At 37.8% G+C, this 25,624-nt stretch overlaps 1 protein-coding gene across 1 annotated transcript in view; it reads left to right on the forward strand.

Annotated features, from left to right (window-relative positions):
- The window catches only part of EDIL3 (EGF-like repeats and discoidin I-like domains 3), a 203,091-nt gene that overhangs the window by 25,897 nt on the left and 151,570 nt on the right, over positions 1 to 25,624 (forward strand). Inside the window, exon 3 of the mRNA XM_009886882.1 lies at positions 20,020 to 20,049. Within this exon, the coding sequence (XP_009885184.1) occupies positions 20,020 to 20,049 (30 nt within the window). The remainder of the gene's footprint in view (positions 1 to 20,019; positions 20,050 to 25,624) is intronic.

Here is a 25,624-nt window from a genome sequence, read left to right on the forward strand (position 1 = left end):
TGAAGATTATGTCTGTATTCAAATTGTGATTTTTTCATCTTTCTTTTTTTGTTCTCTTTGTCTTCTAATTGACTTCTGTGTTTGTAATGCTAACCTTTAGAAACATTTGCTGATGATGACACGGTCTCATTTCAAACCTAGTCTGGAAGCAACTACAGCCTCAAATACATAGTTAAGGCCAAATGGATTAGCTGGGAATCAACAAGTAATGTGCTTTATAAAACAAACAAGCAAACAAACAGACAAATCAAAGCAGGGCAAAAAAAAAGGATGGTATCCCCCACACTGTCTGATGTGTTGTAGCAATCAATGGGGAAAAATATGAGCAAGGTACATTCTCCTTCTCCTTCCTTTCTCTGTTCTGGAGAGTTGTGGGAGAGGTTCGATCCGACCATAGGAAGAAGGTGTTGTTGTGGGATCTCAGGCAAAGAGATCACTGCTTATTCAGTGAGAGAAAATGGAGGGCATGGAGGCTGGGGCTAAGCAAAACAACTGGTTCTCAGATGTCAGGATACTTAAAAGAATCCTTCATGCAAGTGTTTCTTAGCTTCAGGTTTGATTTCACCAGGAAGAAGAGGCATGCACATGTTAAATTATGCTGTTTCTGCAGAAATACCTGCATTCCTTGCTGTAACTTATGAAGGATTAAAGCTGTAAGCCACACTAGGCTGTGTTAGCTTCTGAATAGCTTCTTGTGGCCTCCAGCAGCTTGACACATTGTCTGATTTCCTGAGAAATGACCGAAGAGGGACACTGCCTGTGAGGTCGCACTGGGGAGGCCAAAGAAAATGTCTGCAAAGTTGTTCAGTTGAGACATCCAAATGATGCTGCCTGTAGCGTGTGTTGCTGTGTGGATGTCACCAAGGCTTTTCACCAAGATGTGGTGAACAGTCTGCGCTTTTACAGTGTATCAGATGGAGAAAGACAGAGACATGCTCCCAGAAATGGCACGCCAGGAACTACAGTGGATGGTAAGATGGAAGCGAGTAGCTGAGGAAAAGGTAATAACATTATTAGAAATGTACCAGAACAGGGGAACAGAGATCTTTTATGTACAGTTTTTCTCCAACATATAGTAACATATGAATTCATTTAAAAAATGCTTATTTCCTAGTTTATTCAGCAGTTGCAGTGGCTAGAGGTTTAGGAAGAATGAAAAGCTTAGTTCCAAGATGTTTATACACAAACGAACAAGTTTGATTATGGTGAAAATTAAATTCTCAGTGAGAGCCTACAGTGAGTACAGATACCAGTATTTTGGGGCTCAGTGGAATCTATTTGTCTAAGTATTAATGTTGTTTAAAAGGCACCATAAACCCCCAAACACACCATTTTCAGATATTCAAAAGCACTTGTTGTGTTTAGTTCTGCACATAAAACCAATGTTGGTCTGGTAGATGAGTCCTTCCACTAGATTAACCAGCTTTCTGCTGTTGGGACAGCGTGAACTAATAACATTCCTACTGTGGCAAAGAGAGGTATCTTCATCAGTAGGGAGTCTTAGCTACATAGGTATTCCTGAGCAAAGGTCCTGAGAAGTTGTTGCAGCCTTGTGCTGGCAGAAGATGTGTGTGTGCCCAGGCAGTGGTAAGATCAAGGCCCGTAACAGAATCACGATTATAGATTAGGCCTTAAAACCCTGAGAAACAAGTAAGAAAAGTATTTTTAACGGCTAAAACTCAATGTATTGTATGACTATTATTTAGAAATATGAAACGCCATATCCAGTTCTGAATATGGCAAAGTAAATTTTAATTGACGTTAGATTAAACAAAAGGCATTCTTGAAGATGCCTTCTTGGGTTTCTCCATGTGTAGGTAAGGTGGGGGCAGTAAGGGTGTGAAATAATATGAAGACAGAGACATGCCAACGTATTTAAGTACAAATGCACTCTTGTTGAAAGAGAGAGAGAGAGAGGTATGTCTTGATTAAAAATTCTTATTACTTTCCTCTCCTTCTTAGATAGGTCAACTTTTTAATCATCAGTTATATTATTCATTATGAACAGTCTAATGAGGCCAGAATTTGGTCCTGTAAGATTAATTTTTGCAGATAGGAAAACTGCGTTGTCAGTGTCATTTGATTTATTAAAAAGCATGAGTGAATGGGCTATAATTTATAAGGGGAACTATAATGGTCATAAAAAGAAAACATTTAATTTCAGCTTCTGCTTTTTCTGGCATGAAATAAGAAACATCTGCAGGAGTCATTAGCTCATAGCTGAACAATACATTAGCCTAAGTCAGCAACAAAAGTAAGCAGTGGATTAACTTTGTCCTCACTAGTGGTGTCATTGGGATCACTCTTAGTTTTATGAAAACAACAGACCCTGGCCCATGTAGCATAAACAAAGTAAATAAATATATCAATCTGAATGCAAGTTGTGGATACTTCCGAAACATCAGTATGTTCATCACTTGCCCTCTCAGGGAGGAAGAAGGGACCCAAACACTTTCAAAGAATCAGTAATCCAAAATTAAATAGATTAATTATGTTTCAAGTATTGCAACTGAACATATGAATGCCCAAAGAGCATGAAATAAAAGTTTCCTAAAATAAGGAATGTGAATATTAAACTAGCAAGCTATGAATCTTGATAACGTTTAGACTTGGGATGTGTTAAGCGTTTCTTTCATGCATCTTACAGTTAAATATAGAAAGAATTAAATTATACAGTTCTTGCCCTGCCTTGATGAAATCAAAGTAATAGCAATACTTTTAGAGAAATATCTGACCCTTGTTTAGGAAAAGAAGTATTAAAAATATAATAATCTGGTTAATCAGAATTGAATTAAAGGGCATATTTTTAATGTAATTTCATTTCCCACTGAATTTAATTTCATAGTCTGTGTGTAACAAACAGTATTGTATCCATGTTTTTCATGAGCTGCGTTCATTCAAAAATGGTCCATAGTAGCTTCACTGTTCTTTGACTTGGCAGCCCTAAATCACAGCCCTGTGTGTTACCTACCATTTGCCCTTCTTTGCAAATTTTCATGTCTACTTCAGCTCTATAGGGCTGATTTCCCTGTGAGACATATGATGTTACTGAATGTCTTTGGCCTGCCCAAGAAGAAAGCTACATTTTCTGTGCTAAAGTCACTTAGACTGGTGGGACAGGTCTTCCGGGAACCTGAGAAGTCTACTGGTTGAGTGGGAGAGGAGATGGGACTTCCGGGTACAACTTAACAAATCTAGTTAGTTTGTGCCATTACAGTCTTCAGTAACATATCTGGATAGGAAGGAGACAATTTAGCTTTATAAACACAGCGGTTTTTTCATGTCATTACCCAGCATGTGGTACATGAAACACAGTGGCAACGGTCTGTCTGGTGAGAACTGGAGCAGCAAAGAGAATGTGATGAATAGAAAACCAGAGTGCAGTACAGTGAGACATAATGGCAATGACCTACCTGGTGAGAAGAAAGCGATGAAGGGAGTGTGATTAAAAGGAATCAAAACAGCCTAGCAAAGCAGCTGAATAGTAGCCCAGGAGAAGGGCAGGGAACTGATTCTACTGTTCAAGTGAAACTTCAGAAATTTAATTTTTGCTGATTAGTTAAGTGGCATGAGTAATCTGTAGGACTATGTCATCTGTAGGACTATACTTTTCCATTCTTCGAGAGTACAGAAAGTATTGAAAAGCCTGGAGAAAGATCCTCAAAACTTTTTTCAGGGCAAAATGGTGACAGAGGAGCTGAGAATAGAGGTCATGCTTCAGGGAAGGTAGAAAAATATGCTTAGTTTATGGCATTGTATGGTAAACAAAATCATGCTATGCTATTTGTGTAACTGCCCTTACAAAAGAAACAGTGCATTTAGTGACTGATGATTTGAGCATTTTCCAAAAAGCTGATGCACTTCCATAGTACTTTTTTTTAAAAAAAAAAAAACATATATTTTTTAAATATATGTGCACTACAAAATTTTTAACACGTATTCGGGGTCCACTATTCACAAGCATGCAACTTGAATAGAATTGGATTTCTAATTGGCAATGAGGATTCATCAACACTAGGACCAGAACAGACCATTAGGAAATATATTATGACCTCCTGTAAATCACGGTGTGTCGTCACACCCAAATAGTGCTGCGTGTAGTCCAAAGAGTCAGACTAAAGCTTTGCATTTCTCAGGAAGCTTACAAATGTGGTATACACAGAAGACGAGGGGATTTTAGAATAGGGAATTTGATGAGGTGAGAGAAGCCCAGCTGATCTAGTTGTCAGCCTCTGCTGACAAGTAGCAGCTACAAAAGTAGCTGGAAAATGACATTGTTTTGATTATGCATGTTTCAAGGTAATTTTTTTTCCTGACCATTTACCTGCTACGACTGTGGTACAATATACAGTTAAACCTTCATCTAGAAACATCACTTCATGTTTTGAGGTCAATGTCTCCAATTCACTGAACTTTGTTATCTTTGTCAGCACAATGTGTTTAAAAAGAAAACAAAAAGCTTTTCAATATAAGATTTATTTTCTATATGTAAATAGTGCTCGGGTGCTTCTCTATTTATATTTTCATCACCTGAGTAACAGTACTCTCTAACCTTTACTTCTGATTATTTCTAGTGTTTCTTCTTCTGGTAACATTTCTGAGGTGTTAATTTTCTCTTTCTTTGATATTTTCATGTCTTTGCTGAAATGTAGACACAAGAACTGGATACCTTAATCCAAATCTCTTTTTCGCAGTGTTATAAGAAGAAGCAAACTAATTTTATGGGGTTTTTTTTGAAGATTTGTTATGTCTCTGTATCCAGGAATCTCATTATTGCATTATTTACTCCTAGTATTAAATTGAAGTGAGTGAGATGATAGAAAATGGATTGTATGGCACACAGCAAAATAATTCTTTGATCAGTGGGCAAATATAGATTGCTGATGCGAAAGCCATGGAGCAAGAAAAGATATTAATCTGGCACTGTCATACAGCAGAATCATTGTCATGTAGGAAACTGGATAATGCAAGCTGTACATAGGACTCTGCAGAGAACAATATCAACAGTGGTCCCAGCTTGAAAGAAGAGGAGAGCGCAGGTGCATGCATTCCAACCAGGTATAAGGTTGTGTAATTCAGTGTGATGAGCACCCAGAGAGAAGCTGGATATAGAAATAAAGTTTCCCATAAATATTGCAGTAGTAATGTTGATGAATGAAAGGATGAACAGTATGAATCCCCATAGTACTTTGAAATACACCAGAACTGATCAGCAGCTTAGTGTCACGGATAAACTGAGGGTTCTGCTTTTACCCCAGACAACTGCAGTAGTTATTTAAAAACAAATATTAGTACTTGCTGTCATCCAATATAGTGTGCCCCAAACAAAACTGGATGAGCAATGTTAAGTTTTTCTGGATTGTTCTGACCATCTTCAACACATTTTTGGAAGGTGTCCCTGAACATGGACTCTTTGTGGGTCCCGATGTATCCTTGCTTAACAGGACACCAGATACAACTGGCATTATGGCAATGGCATTCTTACTGAAAAGATAAAGGAAAACGCAATCTATGATAATGATATGAGGTGGTGGCAACCTGTAAATATAATCTTATTGCACAGCAGCAGCAGACAGCAGGCTCATACTTGCAAGAGGTGACGCAGACCACAGGACCTGTATGGGATATCCTTTTGAAAGACTTATGAGAACCTTACTCACCCTCTGGGTTGGTGTAGGAGAGCTGGAAGAAGTTTGGTATGTGAACAACCTAAATAAGTGTCACTAGCATTATAGGTTGGAAACAAAACCTCAAACCACAGTAGTAATCCAAATGATTTGGGGCACATTCATGGAATATCATACTTGAAGATGTACACAGCATACAGAAGAAATGAAACGACGAAGTTTATATCAAGTAAAAAGATTTAATTTATTTGCAAGATTTTCATCAGGAGTTCTTTTGAAAAGTAATTTGGACATTTTTATTTTTTTTTAAATAAAAACCAACATCCCTCTTGTCACTATGCAGCACGGAGCAAACAATACAGAAAATGGACAAGAAGTACCCTTTAAAGGCTTCAAGGTGACTAAGAAAGGCAAAAGAATTTTTAGAAGATGAAGGAGAGAAAATGTGGACAGAAGACATTTTGGTTTGCTTGTTAGTTTACTGGTTCAATTTTTATGGATAAATGGATTTGCCATTAACTTCTTTCCTCTTTAATGCTATTAGGAAACAAACAACATCTGCCATTCCTTAGTTTTTATCAACCTACAAAAGTGACTGTCGCTTTTTAAATTGCATGATAAATCAGGTATAAATCTATATGAAGGAAAAGAAACCGTATTAAATCGAGTTGTCCTCTCCTCTGAGGATCACAGAAGCTTCTGCCAGTATAAAAAAAAAAAAAGGGAAAAAAAAATAACCCTCTCCTGTGACCCGGGTGACCACCTTGATGCGTAGTAGCCAACAGACCTGCAACTATTGACCTTCCCCAGACTTGTAAGGCCGTGTGTGAAGTGAAGGCTGAAGATTTTTGCACTGTAATATGTGTTGGAAAACAACTAGAACCTCATTAAGCTTCTCATTCAGTGAGCTGTGCATTTGTCTTGGCAATATGGCAGCAAAATTTACATGATCACTTCCTGCTGGGAAAGCTTGACCTAATTACAAAGGAATTTATTATCTTGGAGTTGCAAACTTGGATTTTGTCCTGGCTAGACTAAACTCCAGTGATTTCAGTGGAGTATCTCTGCATTATATGTCTAAATTGTCCCTTAGTCATATGAGGGGCCATTTAAAAAAATTCTCAAACTGCAAGATAATACAAAAGTAAAAGAAACACAGCCAGTGGAAGGTAATATAAATGTGTATTTGATTGATTTATTCCAGGTCACCAGGAGGCAATAAATTCAGTCAGACACTTTTACATTTATAAAGTGGATCTCATGTAAAGATCTTTGTGTGGTACAAAGAATCAATAAGAAGATACATAAGTGAAGGAAATGCACTCAAATATTGGCTGTTTCATTTTAGTCATTGACTGCAGATACTAATCACACATTTTGCTCTATCAGCTCACAGTAGGAGGGCATGTATATATGAGTGTGTGTGTATTTTTTAACATATATAGTGTGTCATTTTGTCCTTTTAATGCAGAGTCATGGCTAAAATACACTAGGTTAAACCATGGAATATTTATGAAGTAGAAGAATTTGCTCACCGGATGAATATTTCATTATTACTATTTGTTGTCTATTTTTTTAATATATCTGGTATTCAGTCATAATAATCTTTGATGTTGAAAGCTCTTGCAGAATGCTGTACATAGTACATTAACATAGACTTTAAAATATGTGGTTTAATTTAAAATGTAATAGTCTAGAGAATTTCCTAAAGGGGGTTATTTTCTGTTCAGTGCAGTCATCATAAAATTCTTAGTGAAAAAGAAAAAAAGTTTTGGAGGGAGAAAAAAATAATTTTGAGAAACTATTGTGGGATTAATTTTTGTCTTTTAGTTCAGTCAGTGGAGTTATTTCAAGTTTACTTTGTTACTAGTCACTGGTATTAGATACTATTTTGTGTTAACATTAATAATGCCATACAAAGTAATGTTAATAATGCTGTATAAAGTTGAGCAATTGAAAATGCAATAAAACTGCATCTGTTAGCATTATAGGCATTTAGATTGCCCATTTTTAAACCTGAACTTTTTTTGCATTAATATTAACTGGAAAATGCCATGGGGGCCATGCAAATTATTCATGAATGTGAGTTAAATTCAGAAAGAATTTTTTACTTTAAAAACTAACACATATATCTTTGACCTAAAAACTAACAGAAAAAGGGTTAACCTAAAAAGTTGGTAAAATGTTCCTGACAATATATTAATGAATTTCATTTTTCATTTTATGGGACAGTATTTATTGATGTCTACTTTTGAAATTTTTTTAAAAAAATATTCTAAGTCTTTTAAAATTTTCTTGGTTTTATTTTGTTTCTTAAAAGGGTTGAAATTAAGATGAGGTATTTCACTACAAGTATAAAAGTTTTAGGTTGACCCAAATATAAGTTTTTCACTTCTGCTTAATGTATCTTATTTTTTTTTCCATTAGGTGTTGGGGGGAAGAAAAAAACAAAACAAAACAAAAAACAACAAAAGATTATTCTTCAGGTTCTGTCCTGAAGAAAGCAATTAATGACGGAGAAGACAAGCTAGTAATTTCTTTTTCCTTAGTGCACTTAACTGTAATGAAAATCAATCACACTTCAGTCAAGGTTTTCTCAGTAGTTCCTCCGAGTTAAACATTTAAGTATCTGACTGTCATTTTCCCAGATCTCCAGAAACATACACTTAGAGCACTTAAATGTATTTACCTTGAACATTAGAGATGAAGACTGTAGAAGCAGTAGGGATTTTTCCATCACTGTTGTTGTAATTAGTCCTGTAAAGGTAATGTATTTCAATAACGATAGTACGACAGTCAACATGTCATAAAATGCATGTTAGATAGCTATGTGAAGAGACTGAAAGGTGGCAAATATACTTAAAGGAAAAAAGTTGAGTAACTGTAGGAAATATATTTTGTTTCTCTTCCATTGCACAACCCTTCTGTTATTTTTTCTTTAAACACAATACAATTCACAGAATCACAACAGGGTTGAGGTACGAAGGGACCTCTGGAGGTCCTATGGTCTAACCCTGACATGTTCAAGCACAGCCACCTAAAGCTGGTTGCCCAGGACCATGTCAAGATGGCTTTTGGATGTCTCCAAGAAGGGAGACTCTGTAGTCTCTGTGGTCCGGTAACTAAAATACAAAAGTCTTACATATTGTCCAGTGTCTGGAATCTGAAATGTGAGCACTTCAACAACCCAAACAAAAAAAGCTAAATCAGCAGATAAAGGTAAGGTTACAGGTCTTGTACTCAGCAGTTCAGTGCACCATACAGCTTTCTTTGTATATCCTGCATTTCTGTATGCCTTTTTACAAAGAACACAAGGCATCACTGAATCCAGAAGCAAGGGTCAAAGTATTGATTTAAGTTATTCTAACCTGAACTGACAAAATAAAAGGCATTTGCAACATCTCAAGTGCTGAACAGAACAGATTATATGAATAGTAATCCTTGTTTTTGTGAAGGGCTGCAACTGTGTGCAGCGGAGATGTGTGTAGAAGTGCTCTAGACTCCATCAAATGTCAGCTGGAAGGGGGTAATGCAAGGAGAGGTTTTGCCATCTGTTTGCAGCACAGAACAGGGAAGAGAATGAACGACAGATATTTAACACAGCTCACCAGAACCCGACAACTCTTATTTCTCATGGCAGGCGGTGCTGGTTGGGATTGCTTATGAAATGGAGAGGTTGCTAAGCATCCTTTGAAAAATCACAACTCTGCTTCTGATGGGAGTTGCATGGAAAATGAACAAAACAGATCTGAGGAACGTATGGAAAAGGGTGAGGTGGGTTTCAGAAAACCCACATGCTTGGGATGAAAAAAATCTGGAAAAAACCACAACCCTACATCAAAATCAATAGGCCTGAATCCTACACTAATGAAAATTGAAAGGAGTGGAGGAGCACCAGAATGGTGACTGAGGGCTGCTGTGAAAATGTTTCTTACGGGGGTGAAGTCAGAGAGGCCGATAAACTTTTGCCTTCTAGTGGCTTTATTCACTAAGATAAAAGAAGAATCAATGTAAATTATCTTCACTTGTTCATGAGCAAAAGGCTTGAGTACTCAAGATTTAATCATATTCTGAAAAATTAAGAGTAGTAGTATATCAATGACAAATTAAGGGGAAAAAAGTAGCATTTCTGAGAAGAATAAAGAAAGCTCACACCAGGTGTATTTTTCTAGCTCATACCACTGTGTTCTCTCCTGCCTTGTTTCACTGCATGTAGCAAAGCCCTGTTAGCGTCAGCAAGACAGAAAAACGTCTATTCTCACACTTATGTTTAAGGATGGTTCTCTTTTGGCGTTTGTGTTCATTGAAATACTGTTGTCAGCAAAGAGCTTCACATGCTCAGTAAAACCAGTTGAGGGCACAACAATTTGTTCAAAGTGCCCCAGGTTTACAGTAAGTTTCTTTGTCACTTGTATTTTAGGGCAGAACAATGTGCTAGGCAATGTGGCCTCTGCAGATGTCCTTAGATAAACTGATATTTTCTATGAGTCATTGTTGCTGTTTTTAACATAGACATATGGTAATAGAGTCTTTGAGATCTAGGCGAGGGCAATATTTTATTGAAGCTAGACATTACTGACACTGGTTTGCCACAGTGTACATCATACATATTTTTCAACATATATTTTTCGATATTAAACAATAATGAATCCAAATATATAGGTATTTATTCCAGACATACTGAAGTTAAATATAAAGCCAATATTAGCTACAAAGGTAATAGAATCTTCTTTTGTTTCTGCCAAATCAGAAAAGTTAGAAGTGAATGTCAATCATAGTACGTCAATCATTCCTTGAACAGTATGTTCCAGTCTCCAAAATTTACCTTGGCAGTCAAAATATTGTTTTATTAATTTAAAAATATCTGCTTTGCCTTTCTTGCACCAGGACTCAAGTCTTTTCTGTACCCGTGTTCATGCCATGTGCCTTTATGATGGGTGTCCTGGCTTGAGGTAAAACAGGACCAATTTTATTCAGTAGCTTTGCTTCTTAGCTGGGTCTCTTCTAACTACTGACATTAACAGCATCTTTTACAGATGATGTTCACTCTCAGAGTGATCAGACCTATGTTTATAGCTGATGCCCAGGCACGGTATGCAGAGAGGCTTCTGCTTATAGTTACTTATTCCTCTAATACCCAAGGGCAGCTCACTTTATTCCTTGCTGTGCTGGAGGGTTGGAAGTGGAAAAGCCCAGAGGGGTCCCACCTGCGGGCAGGGGTGGACAGGACAGGTGACCCAAAACTGACCAACGGGGTATTCCATCTCATCTGCCTCATGCTCAGTATAAAAGCTGAGGATCAAAGGATCAGCCGTCTTTCTTCAATGGCTGGTGTCCGAGGAGGACTCTCACTGTTTGTCTGCCTTTGATCCCAATCCTGAATGCAGATCCAGAATCCAGTTCCCGTCCGTCACTGAGTCCAGCCTGGGACTGCCCCAGTGCCAGCTGGTGACATGATTGTCATCCTAGGAGCTTGATACCGTTTTGTATATATTTCATTATTTCCTTTTTATTTTATTACGAATATTTAAGTAGTTTAGTTCCTCCTTCTAAACTCATAAGTCTCTCTCCTGCCTCTCTTTGAAAAGAGGTAGGGGAGAGCACCTGTTGGTCACCCAGTGGCCAGTTCAGCCCAAAGCACAACGGTGGGGTATTTCTAGTTCTTCATTCCTGAAGTTACTAAAAAAAGGAATAAAAACACATACAGCACTAAAGTAATATGTCTCCCTGCATGGGACTCCTCTAATGCCACATCCTTCATTTTAGCTGCCATCTGCTCCTTTGAATTCTCCTCTTGGCATGTTATACAATTTACAGATCAAATTTTCTGTGGTGAAGGTTGTGTTGCATGGAAACTATCTCAGTAAAGCAGTATGCTGTCCCTCAGTCATGCTGAAAAGAATACTATAGACTCGGATTTTTTTTAAAAAAAAGTTAATTCTTCTGTAGGGCCTATGAACCTAGTAAGGCATTTGAACTGAGAACTGGTCCTATGCAGTTTTGTTTAATACGTTGTAGAGTATTTTCTATGAAATGGTGACTATTGAATACTTTTCATTTCATCTTGATGTAATCTAAAGACTTTTCATATGATGATAAAATTATTGTCTGTTTGTTGGTTTATACAACTTCATTCCCCAGAAAGGATGGCTGTGGAATCTTTGTAACGGGCATATTAGAAAATATGGCCAAAAGCCACAAAGTATTTGGGAGAGCAATGAAAATTGCAGAAGACCTGTTTGTCCTGAAATTTTAAGGTTTAAAAGTTGTTGGTTTTTCCTGTGTGTTCATTAAACCTCCTAGTATGTATTTTAGTGAGGCAAGCTGGTTAGCCTGGATGTAGTCTGTTGACAGCAGACTGGCTGGTTGAGGTTAGTCTGGGGTGAGAAATGGCACAATAGTGTTGCAGGAAGTTCATGCATTAAAGTTGGTATCTGGTATTACAGGACCATGTAGAGCTGGGATTAGTTTGTCTTAACGGCTGTTATCTGCTCTGTTTTGAGCATTGTTTATTGCCTTTTGAATCTTTCCTCATTCTATTGGATGTTGGATATTGGATATTGTCAAGTGGTATGGTAATAATTCTACTTTCTTATTTCTGGTGGAAGATTTGGTGATACTCAGATCCTGTTCAACCTTTACTTATCATATAATCATAGAATGGTTTAGGTTAGAAAGGACCTTGAAGATCATTGAGTTCCAACCCCCCTGCCATGGGCAGGGACACCTCCCACTAACCACATTGCCCAAGGCCATGTCCAGCCTGGCCTTGAACACCTCTAGGGATGGGGCCTCAACAACCTCTCTGGGCAACCTGTTCCAGTGTATCACCACCCTCAAAGTGAAAAACTTCTTCCTAGTGTTTAATCTAAACCTGCCCTCTTCCAGTTTAACGCCATTCCCCCTCGACCTGTCACTATATGCCCTAGTAAAAAGTCCTTCCCCAGCTCTCCTGTAGGCCCCCTTTAGGTACTGGAAGGCCACAATAAGATCTCCCTGGAGCCTTCTCTTCTCCAGGCTGAAAAGCCCCAACTTTCTCAGCTTCTCCTCATAGGAGAGGTGCTCCAGCCCTCGGATCATCCTCGTGGCTCTCTTCTGAAACCGCTCCAGCAGGTCCATGTCCTTCTTCTGTTGGAGACTCCAGAGCTGGATGCAGTACTCCATGTGGGGTCTCACGAGAGTGGAGTAGAGGGGCAGAATCACCTCCCTTGACCTGCTGGCCACACTTCTTTTGATGCAGCCCAGGATGCAGTTGGCCTTCTGGGCTGCGATTGAACATTGCTGGCTCATGCTGAGCTTCTGGTCAACCAGCACGAACTGCATGAGATTGGCTTGGGCCCACCTCTCCAGCCTGTCCAGGTCCCTCTGGATGGCATCCCTCACCTCCAGCATGTCTACCTCGCCAAACAGCTTGGTATCATCAGCAAACTTGCTGAGGGTGGACTCAACCCCACTGTCCATGTCTGCGACAAAGGTGTCGAATAGTACAGGTCCCAGTACCGACCCCTGAGGAACACCACTCGTCACTGCTCTCCACTTGGACATTTAGTTGTTGACCGCAACTCTTTAAGTGTGACCGTCCAGCCACTTCTTCATCCATCGAGTGGTCCATTTGTCAAATCCATGTCTCTTGAATTTAGAGACCAGGATATCATGTGGGATGGCATCGAACACTTTGCACAAATCCGGGTAGATGACATCAGTTGCTTATCTCAGCCCCACTTTGTTTCAGCCTGAATTTTTGTAGCTTTGAGAAACCCTTGCTCTCCTCCCTTGCACAGAGAGCAAATGCCAGGAGTTTCCCAGCCTTGAGTAAACTGTCCTCAAAAAGCAGATCAAACTGCGCTCTCTGCAGTTGGCCTCTGTCATCTGTGGATTGAGATGCAACACATTTTCAGCCCATAATACAAAGGAGTCGTATATCTGGCATGGCACCCAGGTACGTTTGCCTTGGGACAAAGTCAAGTACTTGGGCACACATCTGCAGTGAGAGAGCTAATCCAGCCTTCTGTACAAGACCAAAACCAGACTCAAACACACTGTGAGCATCTGAGTGGGCTTTTATTGCGAGTTGTGGTTGTTTGGTGTTTTTTTTTTTTCTTAAGGGATAATACCCATAAAATAAAAATTTTTATCATTATCATTATTACTTTGCAGTGTGATATATGATGGTTCTTTAAAATTTTGCATTCACATAAGAATAGCTGGTCAAATTTCTCTTAAAACACAGAAAACAACCAGGTGAAAAAGCTTCAGGCAAGTGACTGGAATACAAAAATTTGAAATTGTTTGGCTTGGAAGGCGAAGCTTTCTATGTGTAACTACGGGGATATCCTGGGTAGGTTTCTGCATCCATAAGTGTAACAGACGCTAGCAGGTACCTACTTAACCATAAGCATTTTTTACAGCCTTTTTTAGTATTTAGTTTTAAGATTATGCATTTGGATGTTGGCGAATGCTCTTTGAAATTTAAAGAAGCAAAGATTACTGTACACTGATTTATTGTCTTAGTTACTTAGCTATTTGACTACTCTTGCTCTAGTACATAAAAGTGCTAGGATATTTTGTGATTACACTCTTTGCTCTTTTGAAACATGCACATCTTCTCAAAACTGCATATGGCAGCCTCTGTGTGTGCATGTGTGTGTGTGTGTGTGTGTAGAATTGTGTGATATTTCAAGTCATGACAGACTACTCCTGGTCAGAATTACAGCTTTAAGTACTGCTGTGCCTTTGGCAGCACTTGAAACCTTGGCAAGCACTGCAGCTGACTAAGAACTGAATAATTGTTTTAAAACTAAATCTTTTTACACTGTTTTCCTTAAGAGGAACATCCTGCCAAATACTAGGCTCAGAGGGTCCTCCATTGACTGCCTTGTTCTACGGAGTGGTAAATGTGAAGGCACTAACCACAAAAATCATTATCTCACCTTGCCTTCTGCAAAATAGAGAATTTCACCTAAATAAATCTATTATTTCATATTTAAACATGCTTTCATTGAGCACCAGGTCCTCTTAGAAAAAAAAATGAAGACTAGCGAGAACGAATTAGCCACCTCTCTTTGGTATTTCTAACACTGTCATTTTAAGACACTAGTATTCTAGATTTTAATAATACCTGAAGTTTTGCTCAGATGCACACTTTTTGTTAGAAATCTATTTCTTTAAATAAAATAATGAAGAGAAGAAAGAGTAAGTTTTTCATAGCCTTAAAGTGCTTACTTGAATGTAAACATATGAAGAGTGATAAGTTTCCTCTATGAAGTGCCACAGGCATTTGTAGGGTTTCTTAAATAATGACTTTGTTTTCCATTTAACATCTGTCATCCAAGCAGAGTTTTATCGGTTCGCACTGAGTTATCTCCGACATGCACTAGTGAGTTGCCTGGTGCCTTCCTTCTTGTTTTGGTTTGGTTTTTTTTCAAGAATAACTGCAAACACAACTTACCCAGCTGAAGCTAGAAGGAGGCACTGCTGTTCCCATGGGCCTGTGAATGGTGAAGGATGTTCTGGTGTTCCAGGACTACAATTACAATTAACACACAGTAACAGAACAAACCCAGCATCACTGTAGAACTGTAAGATAAAAGACTCTTACTCACAGAAACATATGTATCTTTGATCGACTGGCATAAATAGTGCATTTTCCAGATTCATGGTGTGTTTTGCAGATTCATCAGATTCATGCATCTTGAAAACAATCTGTTTTCTTAGGGTTTGCTCCTCCTCTTTATTACTAGGGGTCACAATTATTTATATCAGTTCTTGCAGCGGCAACCAGTTGAGTTGATTGAGTTAGTTGCTATGAGTTGGTGAGAGAGCATTTATCATCTGATCTGTGGCTTGAAGGTGTCTTCAACACATTTGACCTCACATCATGGGACAGAGAGAGGTTGGGTGCAAGGGGGACTTTGGTGAAAACACAGCTTGTTTCAGTTCTCTGATTGACAATGGGTTGCCTCATCAGTCATGGCATTACTGCCCACAGGGCCATGCTGAGATCGCAAGAACATTGAGCCAGTTTATGGAAAAAAATGAATTGAAATCTGTCGAATGAGGAGCGGGTGAAGAGATGGATTTCTTAAGTGCATATTTTCAGTGAAACATCTGTAGCATTAAAATCATGCTTTTAATGACTGATGGCGAGTTTTTGGGAAGTCAGTCAGTCTTCATAGCATGCAGGTCCTCTGAGATCCCAAGATTTGAAGCTGAGCAGAATATAATTTATTTTTGACATTGCATTCAGAAAAATGTTATTTGCTCTTGGATCCTACTGTTCACAGGTGGTTCATTTGGTTAATTTTGTAGAGCTTTTGCACAGCCTTTTCCATAGAGATAATGTCATATATCTAAGTTTATTCTTTTATATATGAGCCTGACATTTTATTTGAATGTTAAAGGCAAACATATTTCATATTAATATAAAATTAACACAAACCTTAATATAAACACAAAACTAATGTAATATGTCATAATATATAATGTAGCATAGCGCACTGTTACACTGAAACTGCCTCCCTCGAGCTACCTATGCTTCAAAGTTCAGATTTTTCCCAGACCTGTCAAGGCTTCTACCACTGTAACAGAAATAATCAGAAGTCTGGCATAGGTATTCAGGTACTATCCAAGCATTGCCTTCTTAAATTATCTCCCTTAAGCTAAGATATGTTGGACAATATGTATCCTGATATATGCTTTCCAAATCTGCCCATGTCTTCTTGAACCTTTTTCCCCACTAATGTGATGCAGTATTATTCACATCTAAGGAAAACATGATTAAGTTTTCCCAAGTGAACATCAGATTTTCTCTAACATAAAGCTAATATTTTTGCTGCCATATGTCTTACTATATTTTGTCAATGATGCATTAAAAGGGGAAGAAAAATGTTCTTGAAAATGCTTTAAAGATGCAGAGTAGTTTACAGTTTAAGGTCATTCAATGCCGTTATCAGATCATGACTTGGGTATGTCTGTGACTCTTTAGGGGGCTTTTTTGTCAAACACCCGTCTCCTCTGTGCATGTCTCACTGGAGTCAGAAGAAAATCAGGCTATGTTGATCCACCACCCAGTGCAGTGAGTCATCAGCTTGTGCCAGCTCAGTTGAGCAAGGCAATTCCAGCTTACTCCCTCTCCACCCTTCTGAAATAAGTAAGGAAAGTAAATTACAGATAATTACTATGGAGATGAGTCACTGTATAAATAGCTTTTTAAAATAACTTCAAGTTTAAATCACTGCTGTTGGAAAAAAATAGTGGTGTTGTGCAGGAAATTTTTGGTGTGGTAATTTAGTGCATTTACTTAATGAGTGGAAAACAGAGTGCTGACATTGCATTTGACACGGTATGATAAAGCAAAAACAGTTTATTCCTTGAGTATTCAATAGCTTACTGAAGGCTGTTTTTTTAAACACAGTTTACCAAGCTATGGGAAGTAAAACAAGTCCTGGCACCTATAGCAAGAGATTAAGTTCATTTGATCTTTTAAAGAAGTGTGCGTGAAGTACAAACAAGATCATAACTGCATTTTCATATCTATTTTTAATATGCATCTATAACGTCTGTCTAGGGTTAAGAAATACAGTATTGACAAGTACAGTATTGAACTAAGTTTTTTGCGTTTTACAGAAGTAGTTCTTACTAATGCTGGTCTACTCAGACAAGAAATGAAGATATTCTATTCTTGAAAGATCTTAAACCAGTAATCAAATAGTCAAAATTAATTAAATTAAAAAATTAAACAGAAAAGTAATGTTATTGGCATAGCTGTCTGGGCATCTGAATGATTTATTTCAGCTGAGATTCAGCTCTCTTTTTTTATTTAGCTGTGTACCTATATGCAGAGTGGTCCCACTGAAACAACCATCACGGTATTAACAGAACCCAGTTTTGAATTGCTAATGCTGGTATTCATCCCAATAATTAAGTCTAAGAATATTATTCAAATAGCAGTCTGAAAAAAAATTGTTACTGGAATGAATATTCCTTGTGTAATTGGACAATTTTGTTTAACCAGTTTTAATGCACAGACACTAGTACTTTCAATTATTTGTGACTCAAGCAGCAGTTGAGCTTGCAGCTAATACAGATTTTGTGCATTTGTAAAATTTAATCATGGAACTTCTACGGAACTTCCATGTTCTGTTTTGTTTGTGCAGTCCTCTCTGCTACTTGTATTTTGAAAATTTACAACATGCTATTAATTAGTTTGTAGTTTGTTTACTTCTGATTCTCTTGTTCATCAGATTTAAATACTCAGTTTCTTTTTTGTGGAATCAGCTGTCATGTCATTGAATTAACGATGTATCTGATTAGTTCAATTTAAAAACAATAGAGTGGTATTTTCCATTCTTTCTTTCGTTGTCTTGAAATCCTGTACTGTTACAAACACGTTTTACTTAAATTTGGTAATTACACAGTAAAAGAACAAGTTATTGTAAAATTTAAAAGCTTGATGTGATCTTTACATCATATACCTCAAAATGGATTAATCTAGTTTCAAAATATACATCTAGACACTAAATGAGAAGTTACAAAAGGGAAGGGTTAGCCTGTTAAGTACCCTGTTTAGGCCATTTTAGATTATACATTTCACAATATACTGTTCTTGTAATGTAGCCTTCTTAAGTGTATATATGAACACCAAGCTATATAAATAAAAATCACCTATTTACCCCAGGAAACTTTAGTTAGAGACAAGATGGTTGGCTGGTGCTTCAGACAGTAATTCATTATTTTCTGTCGATTGGATTTGACAGCCCCCAAAAGGACACCATGCTGGTCTGCAATCAGAAATAACTGAAGTGTCCAGCATTAATTGTCACATACAGTTGTATATAGAATATTACACTGAGTTAGCCAAGGATTATAGTTGGTCTCAAATGTGGTTGGTGTCTGTTGACAATGTCTCTGCTATGTCTGATGGAAGTTTCACTAAAAAGAGGAAAGATCTTCCTGCTCCTTTCCTAATTTTTCCCAGCATAATACATGGAGTGATACTGAAGGCAAAGTCAATTTAGGAAACATGACACTGATCTTTGAGAAAATGTTTGAAATCTTTACCCATGCCAAGTCCAAGCTCTGACACCATCAGGGTGGATCAATGTTTGCCATGGCTGTAGGAGTGTTGTTTGTATGGAACTGATTCTGCAAGAAATCAAACAGAAGGAGCTTCTGTTTAAACTGGTAGAAAAGACTCCTTAACAGAGAAAGAATAAAAGTATGGATACCTGTGTTTAGTATCTTAAGAGTGTCTCTATATCACATTTATGGAAAATCGTATCAGATTTCTAGGTGTTTTTAGAGTATCCAAGTGAGAAACATTTGATTGCTGCTTTTTCTGTCATTGAAAACTTTGCAAGACTGTGAGAAGACCGTTTTTATGATGCATGTGTATATAAAATGTACTGCCTGCAAGGAGACAAAGAACTAGGTCACTGATGTACTTTTAAAATACAGTTTTACTGTGAATACATCTGTGTCTTTCTTTTGAATGTACAGGTAATAGATAGTCTACAGTCAAAGGTGCTTTCTGATGGTAACTTCAGGCAATTTAATGGTTATCTATTACCAGAAGGGAAAGGTTCTAGCATGACAATGTGGATTTTTATTGCTTTCCTCAGACAATAAATGTCTGGAATGAAGAGTCCAATGGGCAACTCCCTCCCTACCCCAATCCCACCAGGAAAAAGAATTAAAAAAAAACTAAACCCCCAAACTGCCATTTTTGCTCCTTAACTGCTTCGTTTCAGGATCATTAATTCATTACTACCAGGGAGGGCAAAGATGGGAAGACACTGAAGGGAACAGAAGGGATGGGGAATGGAGAGATGGGAAAAAGGTGTGGGCTGTGCCTCTCATTAACTGCTAACCAGCAGTTGGTTTAGCTGTGTCATCAGACAACAGCCTCCGTTAGCTAACCAAATAACTGGGTGCTGCAGCTGATTTTTTTAGAAGGTATAACCTTCAGAACAGGTCCTGTATAGTACTGCAACAGCTAGCTCTGGCTAGCTGCAGAGAAGTTGACTGAAACTCTTCTGTTGAGGATTGCTGTCGTAGTATTGAGCCCATCCTATTAGCTAAATTAGAGGGAGAACTTAAGAATGTAATGTTACAAATGTAAGCCAAAATCCTAACCTGTTTTAGCTTAGTTCTCCACTAAGATGAAACATCCATTACTCAAGTTGATCAAACTATTTAGAATAAAATTTTTCATGATATCTTACTGCTTTTATATTGAGAAACTATAAATAATATAACAATTAGGACTGCATGGATTTCTTCATCTGTATTTTCCTCTCTCCCTCTCCCCTTCCCCTTCCCCTTCCCCTTCCCCTTCCCCTTCCCATTCCCATTCCCATTCCCATTCCCCTCACCCCACCACCTTTTTGCACAGCCTCTCTTGAAGAGGAACCAACTTCAGCAGGTATGAATAATTTATGATTACATCTGCATCATGGTAACTATTCGTTGAGGGCTACCTTTTTTAAAAATAATTTTAACCAGATTTATTTGGCATGTAACACATGCTAAATAGCCATATCAGTGTTGGGTTCTCTTCTCTTCTATCTGCACCCCTTCCCTTTGTCTTTTTTTTCACTCAATTTAGAGCCAATAGGAGATATACTCCTCCAGTAGTAGTTCAAAATCTTCTTTACCACATGTTCCTTCCTTTTTGCTTCTTCCTTGGTTAAGCTGGCACATCATGCTTCACATGAAAAATCAGGTCAAAAGCAATCAGGAGTTAAAAAAAAAAAGAAAGTAGTTTTGCTAGTTTTTTATTTGTGTCTGTGCTGGTGAAGCTCAATCATCTGCGTGACCCCCAAAACTGGTATCCTTAAAGACAGTGCAGCCTGGGAACAAGCAGTGAAGGAAGGGAAGGACAGCGGGTGTGGAAGCATCCTGCTTGAAGAAAACATTCTGCAAACTATGGCCTGGATATCTGCTCAGTGAACTTTTATTTCCATTGACAGGCTGCCAAGTAGTAAGAACAGCTAACAACACAGTCATAAAAATTTGTTTAGGAGCTCCCCAAGAGACACAAACACATAGTGTTTATTCTATTGGGAAGATTAACTATTTCTAATTAATTGGCAATCCACTAGCTTGGGAGTATTTAAAGAGAAAGAAGACAACATACCAAAGAGGAATGCCACTAAACAGCTTAACATATTTGAAATGGCATTGAATTGTATAAACTCAGTGAGCTAAAACATCAAATGAATAGGGAGTCACTTTATAGTGGCTTGTTAAAAGAAGTAAAGGTCTCCAGAGGACCAAGGGAGAAAAGGTAAGGAAAGTGAATGAAGAAAGAAAGATGGCAAAGAAGGATTGAACACTGTTTACAACACTAACCTACAACTTGGGAGCAATATAAGTAATTAGGGTATGGTGGAGAACAATAAATGAAAGGATGGAGAACAAAGCCAAGAGTAGAATGTGAGAAAGGCAAAATAGTTAAGACTAGCATTGAATAGAGAAAGAAGCAAAAGGGAGCTTTTAACATGAAGATAGTATTGGAATGGAAAGAAAGCGTGACTGAGATGAGAAAAAGCACTGTGAAATGGAGAAAGGGAGAGTTTGGGAAAGAACTGTAGAGTACTAACACACCCCTGAGGAGTATATGTTATAATTATTAAGCATCAGCCTTCAACTATCTGTTTCTTGAGACATCTGTCAGTCTTGAAATTTTCATGGAAAATATCTTAATAGAAACCTATTGCAGCTCTTCAATAGAAGTGTCAGTTACAAAAGGAGGGGTTTTGCATAGGAAAGAAAAAAAAAGAACCATTTTTTTCCCTTTATGGAATTGGTTTTAGTATGCACATTTTGTAGAGACAGAGTTGAGAGGCGTATATGAATATGCTGCAGTAATGTTCAAGACAATCTTGCAATGGTTGTGCCTTGTAAAACCATAATTCCTGTTCCAACCACTGGAGCATCTCATGAAGATATGGACTCCCTTGTTGCACTTTGAACATCACTGCTGTTTTTGTGAAAGCCTGTAACTGTGAGCTGGCCAAGCTAACCAGGTACATCAGCTGAAAATGGGCAAAAGGAGGGAGGTGGAATTTCTGACAGCCACATGGGCTGCACTACAGACCTCTTTTAGACTTACCAGCTGAAAAGTCAATAGTTTCACAAAAGTCTACACATTCTCTATTCATTTCCTTGGGAGCCTTTGCCTTTTGGAGTGCCAGATTACATTGTTTGTTTGCTTTTGTATTTGTTTAAATGGATAATGGGTAATTTTTAATTACTTCTGACTGCTTTTTTTACTCTGTCCCAGTATCATTGCTTTGTTTATTTCTCCACATAATTCTTGTATTCAACAAAGCTCAGCCAATAATTTACCATGAATGTCTTTTCATCATTGCTCCATCACAAAATATTCCTAAAGATTCATAATGTCCTTGAATTCACCTATTATCAATAACATCTTTTACACCGGTATTTTTTCAAATATTTTCCCCCAAGACTTGATCACATATGTTTCAAACTCGAATCATTTACTTACTTGTGGTTGGCTGATTGAGCTGCACCTACTTTTTTGCCATTGTTTTTATTGTTATAGTTCCTAGTGTTTCAGGGTTTTTTGGCATCTAAAAATGCCACAATTATTTATGCAGTAATATCTACACCAGTGTAACTTTCAGTATGGAAACTCTTAATGGAAAGACTGGTGACCTTTTCATGTTAGTTATTCCATGAGAGGATGCTGTTTGCAGTAAGAGTATACATGTGGGAGTTGCACTGATTCAGCAATGCAGATAGATATTCCCACACAGAAAAATCAACAGCTAGAAGTACACAAACACACAGCACCAGAATGATTTTGTTCTTTGATTTGGACAGATGAACAAATGCCTCTGGCATAAATGGTACATGGTAGATTTGCAATACGAGACAAAACACATATTTGTAAACATTTGTACAAATAAATTTCAACTGCTCAGAAATTATGTTACAAGGGAACATGACTAAATACCTGCAAAAGTAGGTGAATAAGTGTAACAGTAACACTTTCTGTTATTTAATCTGGTTCTAGGACATTGATACTTCACATGAATAAGATTCTTTGGGAATTACTTTTGAAACAATCACTTTCTTGGGAAAAATCTTGATTTTTGATCTGCAGCTTTTTGCAGGAATTAATTTGACTAAACTTTTCCAGGCACAGAATAATGGCTTTTTCCTATTCAAATGAAAATTTCCACCTTTTGGGAAAACAAGTCTAGTCCCTACCTTCAGTACCAAACTTTGGAAGTTTTTTGCTGGATTTTAATAGAGTATAACCCCTTTGCATGAAATATGACTGTGATCAAAATAAGTTATATTTAACTATAGATACTATTTTTTAGAAACTCCATAAGATGAAATAGTAATTTTCTGGACAGTTTTACATAGCTTGTTTCAGATCTTCCTTAGCAAAACTGTGAAGTACGTAGTTAGTATTTGAATAGTCAGTGCATGGTAGACCTACTTTCTTTGTGAGTATGTGTTTAAGCATGTGTTTGCTAGTTGGAGCTTAAATTAGGTGCAGTGAAAGTGCAACCTAGAAGTGCAATATAAATTTTAACAATAAAGTGCACTATCTTGCTCCCGGGGGAGTCAAAATCAAAACCAGACTGTTGCATTAAGAGAAGGAAAAAGTTTTAAATTTAGTGATGAAGAGCATGCATGTGGAAATGAAGTTATTTTTAAACCTTCTTTATAAAGATGTTACCTCTTCTAGCTTTTCAGTGGAAAATCTATGAATAAAGTGCAATTGTTCTTTACCTAACATTAATTTATATCTTAAAATTTAATACGCAATACTAGCTCTTCAGATGCTTTATAATGTATAGTTTTTATTTATTTTGGTTTAAGATATGACCAGATGTTGTTGTTTTAAAAGTAACAGTTTAGTGCATTCTTATGGGATTGTTTTGATACAACTTATTTCTGAGATTGTATTGACGTTTACAAAGCTGTGTGTTCTGCTTAAAGCAGATACCTCTTCCTCAGAGTAGGAAGGCAGTCATGCAGTTTGAAAGACACAGGGGTGCTGAAAAATAAATAGAAACTGCATCCAAAGCCTCACACAGTCACCTAGAGCCTTTTACAGTAATTTCAGTGGGATGTGCCTTGTATAGGCAAAAAGTAGGTTCTATCAACTACCAGATTTTACACTTCTTTTTTTTTTTTTTTTTTTTTTTTTTTTTAAAGCAGCTATTTCCTCCAGTTTGTGACATTTATCTAGGTGGAGTGTAATTAACCTCCTGGTTCTAGTGCTGATCAGGTAGCATTGCGGAGGAGGTGGGCACACACTTCCAGCTGCAAGGCCCAGTAGTCACCACTTAGCATTCAAAATCATTAGAAGTACCTTATGATTGTCTTCTGAATGGTCTGCGACAAGAGACTGCATTCAGTGTAACAGTGCAGGGGAGGAAACATAAAAAGATTAATTGGAGGGCAATGTAGTATTTTTGCAAACAATAACTTTACTTATTAAAGAATATGAGTTAAGATAAATTACAGCTAATAAATCAATTTTACGAAGATTATAAACATTAACTGAACACTTTATGTACATTATAAACTTTAAATGGAGCTGTGATCAGGATCTAAACTAGATTTTTTTTTTTTTGCTGTTTGTTCAAAGCCATAAAACAATGCTATTTCCCATACTTTGCTCTTTGGGATAGAGTCTAGCTTCTCTGACAACACCCTCCATGAGTAATCTCATAGAAGTAATGTTACTAAAATTTTACTCTGATTGTTGTAACCACTAGGTTGAAGAATAATAATTCTGAACTAATAAATGTCCTGTGAGTATCTCTCTGTATAAATGGTATTTCACAGGGGTTCCTTCAGTTTCAGGATGCCTCAGTCTAATGAACGGTAATTAAAACTCATTAAACTTATTTCATTTAAGACAGAACATACTGATTTTGTACATGCTTTTTAACCAAAGCTAAAGCGAGGAGTCTTTCAAATGATCCTCACAGTTCCAACATGGTTTTCCTTAGCCCTGCTTCTAGATCAGCTCTCATCTAGGTCTCAGAACAGTTCTCTTGGAGATTTGTTTCCATGTTTCTTTTACCATCTAGACTTGTGCCATAAGTCTTTTAAAGATGTTTATTGAACTAGGAGATGGTTGCTTTGTTGAAAATAGTTTTAAAGCCAAATGTATCACCTTCTGTTGGATGTCCTGCTATTTGAAGCGTTCCATCTCAAAAATGTTTCCCCATAGTTTTATGAATTCCCCCTCCTCTCATCAAGGAGTCTGGAGTAATTTCTAAAGATATCAAAGATATCTTCCAAGACACAATGAAACAGACTGGAGCAGAGTTACTGAATGCCTTCTTTTCTTTGGTCTTCACTGCTAAAGCTGTCCCTCACAAATCCCATACGCTGGAGGCAAGGGGGAAGGTCTGGAGGGAGGAAGATTTCCCCTCAGTTGAGGAGGACCAGGTCAGAGACGACTTGGCCAGTCCTCGGGAGACCCAGACTTTGCAGGTAACCGAGAAAGTCTGGGGGAAGCAAGACTATCCCTTGGTTGACGAGGAGCACGTTAAAGATCAGTTAGATAAACTGGATATACACAAATCCATGGGGCCTGATGGGATGCACCCTCGGGTGCTGAGGGAGATGGGGGAAGTCATTGCTGGGCCGCTCTCCATCATCTTTGAAAGGTCCTGGAGGACAGGTGAGGTGCCTGAGGATAGCCAATGTCACTCCAGTCTTCAAAAAGGGCAAGAAGGATGGCCCGGGAAACTACAGGCCAGTCAGCCTCACCTCCATCCCTGGAAAGATGATGGAACAGCTTGTTCTGGGTACCATCTCAAAGCACCTGGATGAAAAGAAGATTATCAGAAGTAGTCAACATGGATTCACCAAGGGGAAGTCATGTCTGACTAATCTGATAGCCTTCTATGACGAAGTAACTAGATGGGTGGATGAGGGGAGGGCAGTGGATGTTGTCTACCTTGACTTTGGCAAGGCTTTCAACACTGTCT

This window comes from Charadrius vociferus, unplaced genomic scaffold, assembly GCF_000708025.1.
Source record: "Charadrius vociferus isolate BGI_N301 unplaced genomic scaffold, ASM70802v2 scaffold244, whole genome shotgun sequence".
In the NCBI taxonomy this organism is placed as follows: domain Eukaryota; kingdom Metazoa; phylum Chordata; class Aves; order Charadriiformes; family Charadriidae; genus Charadrius; species Charadrius vociferus.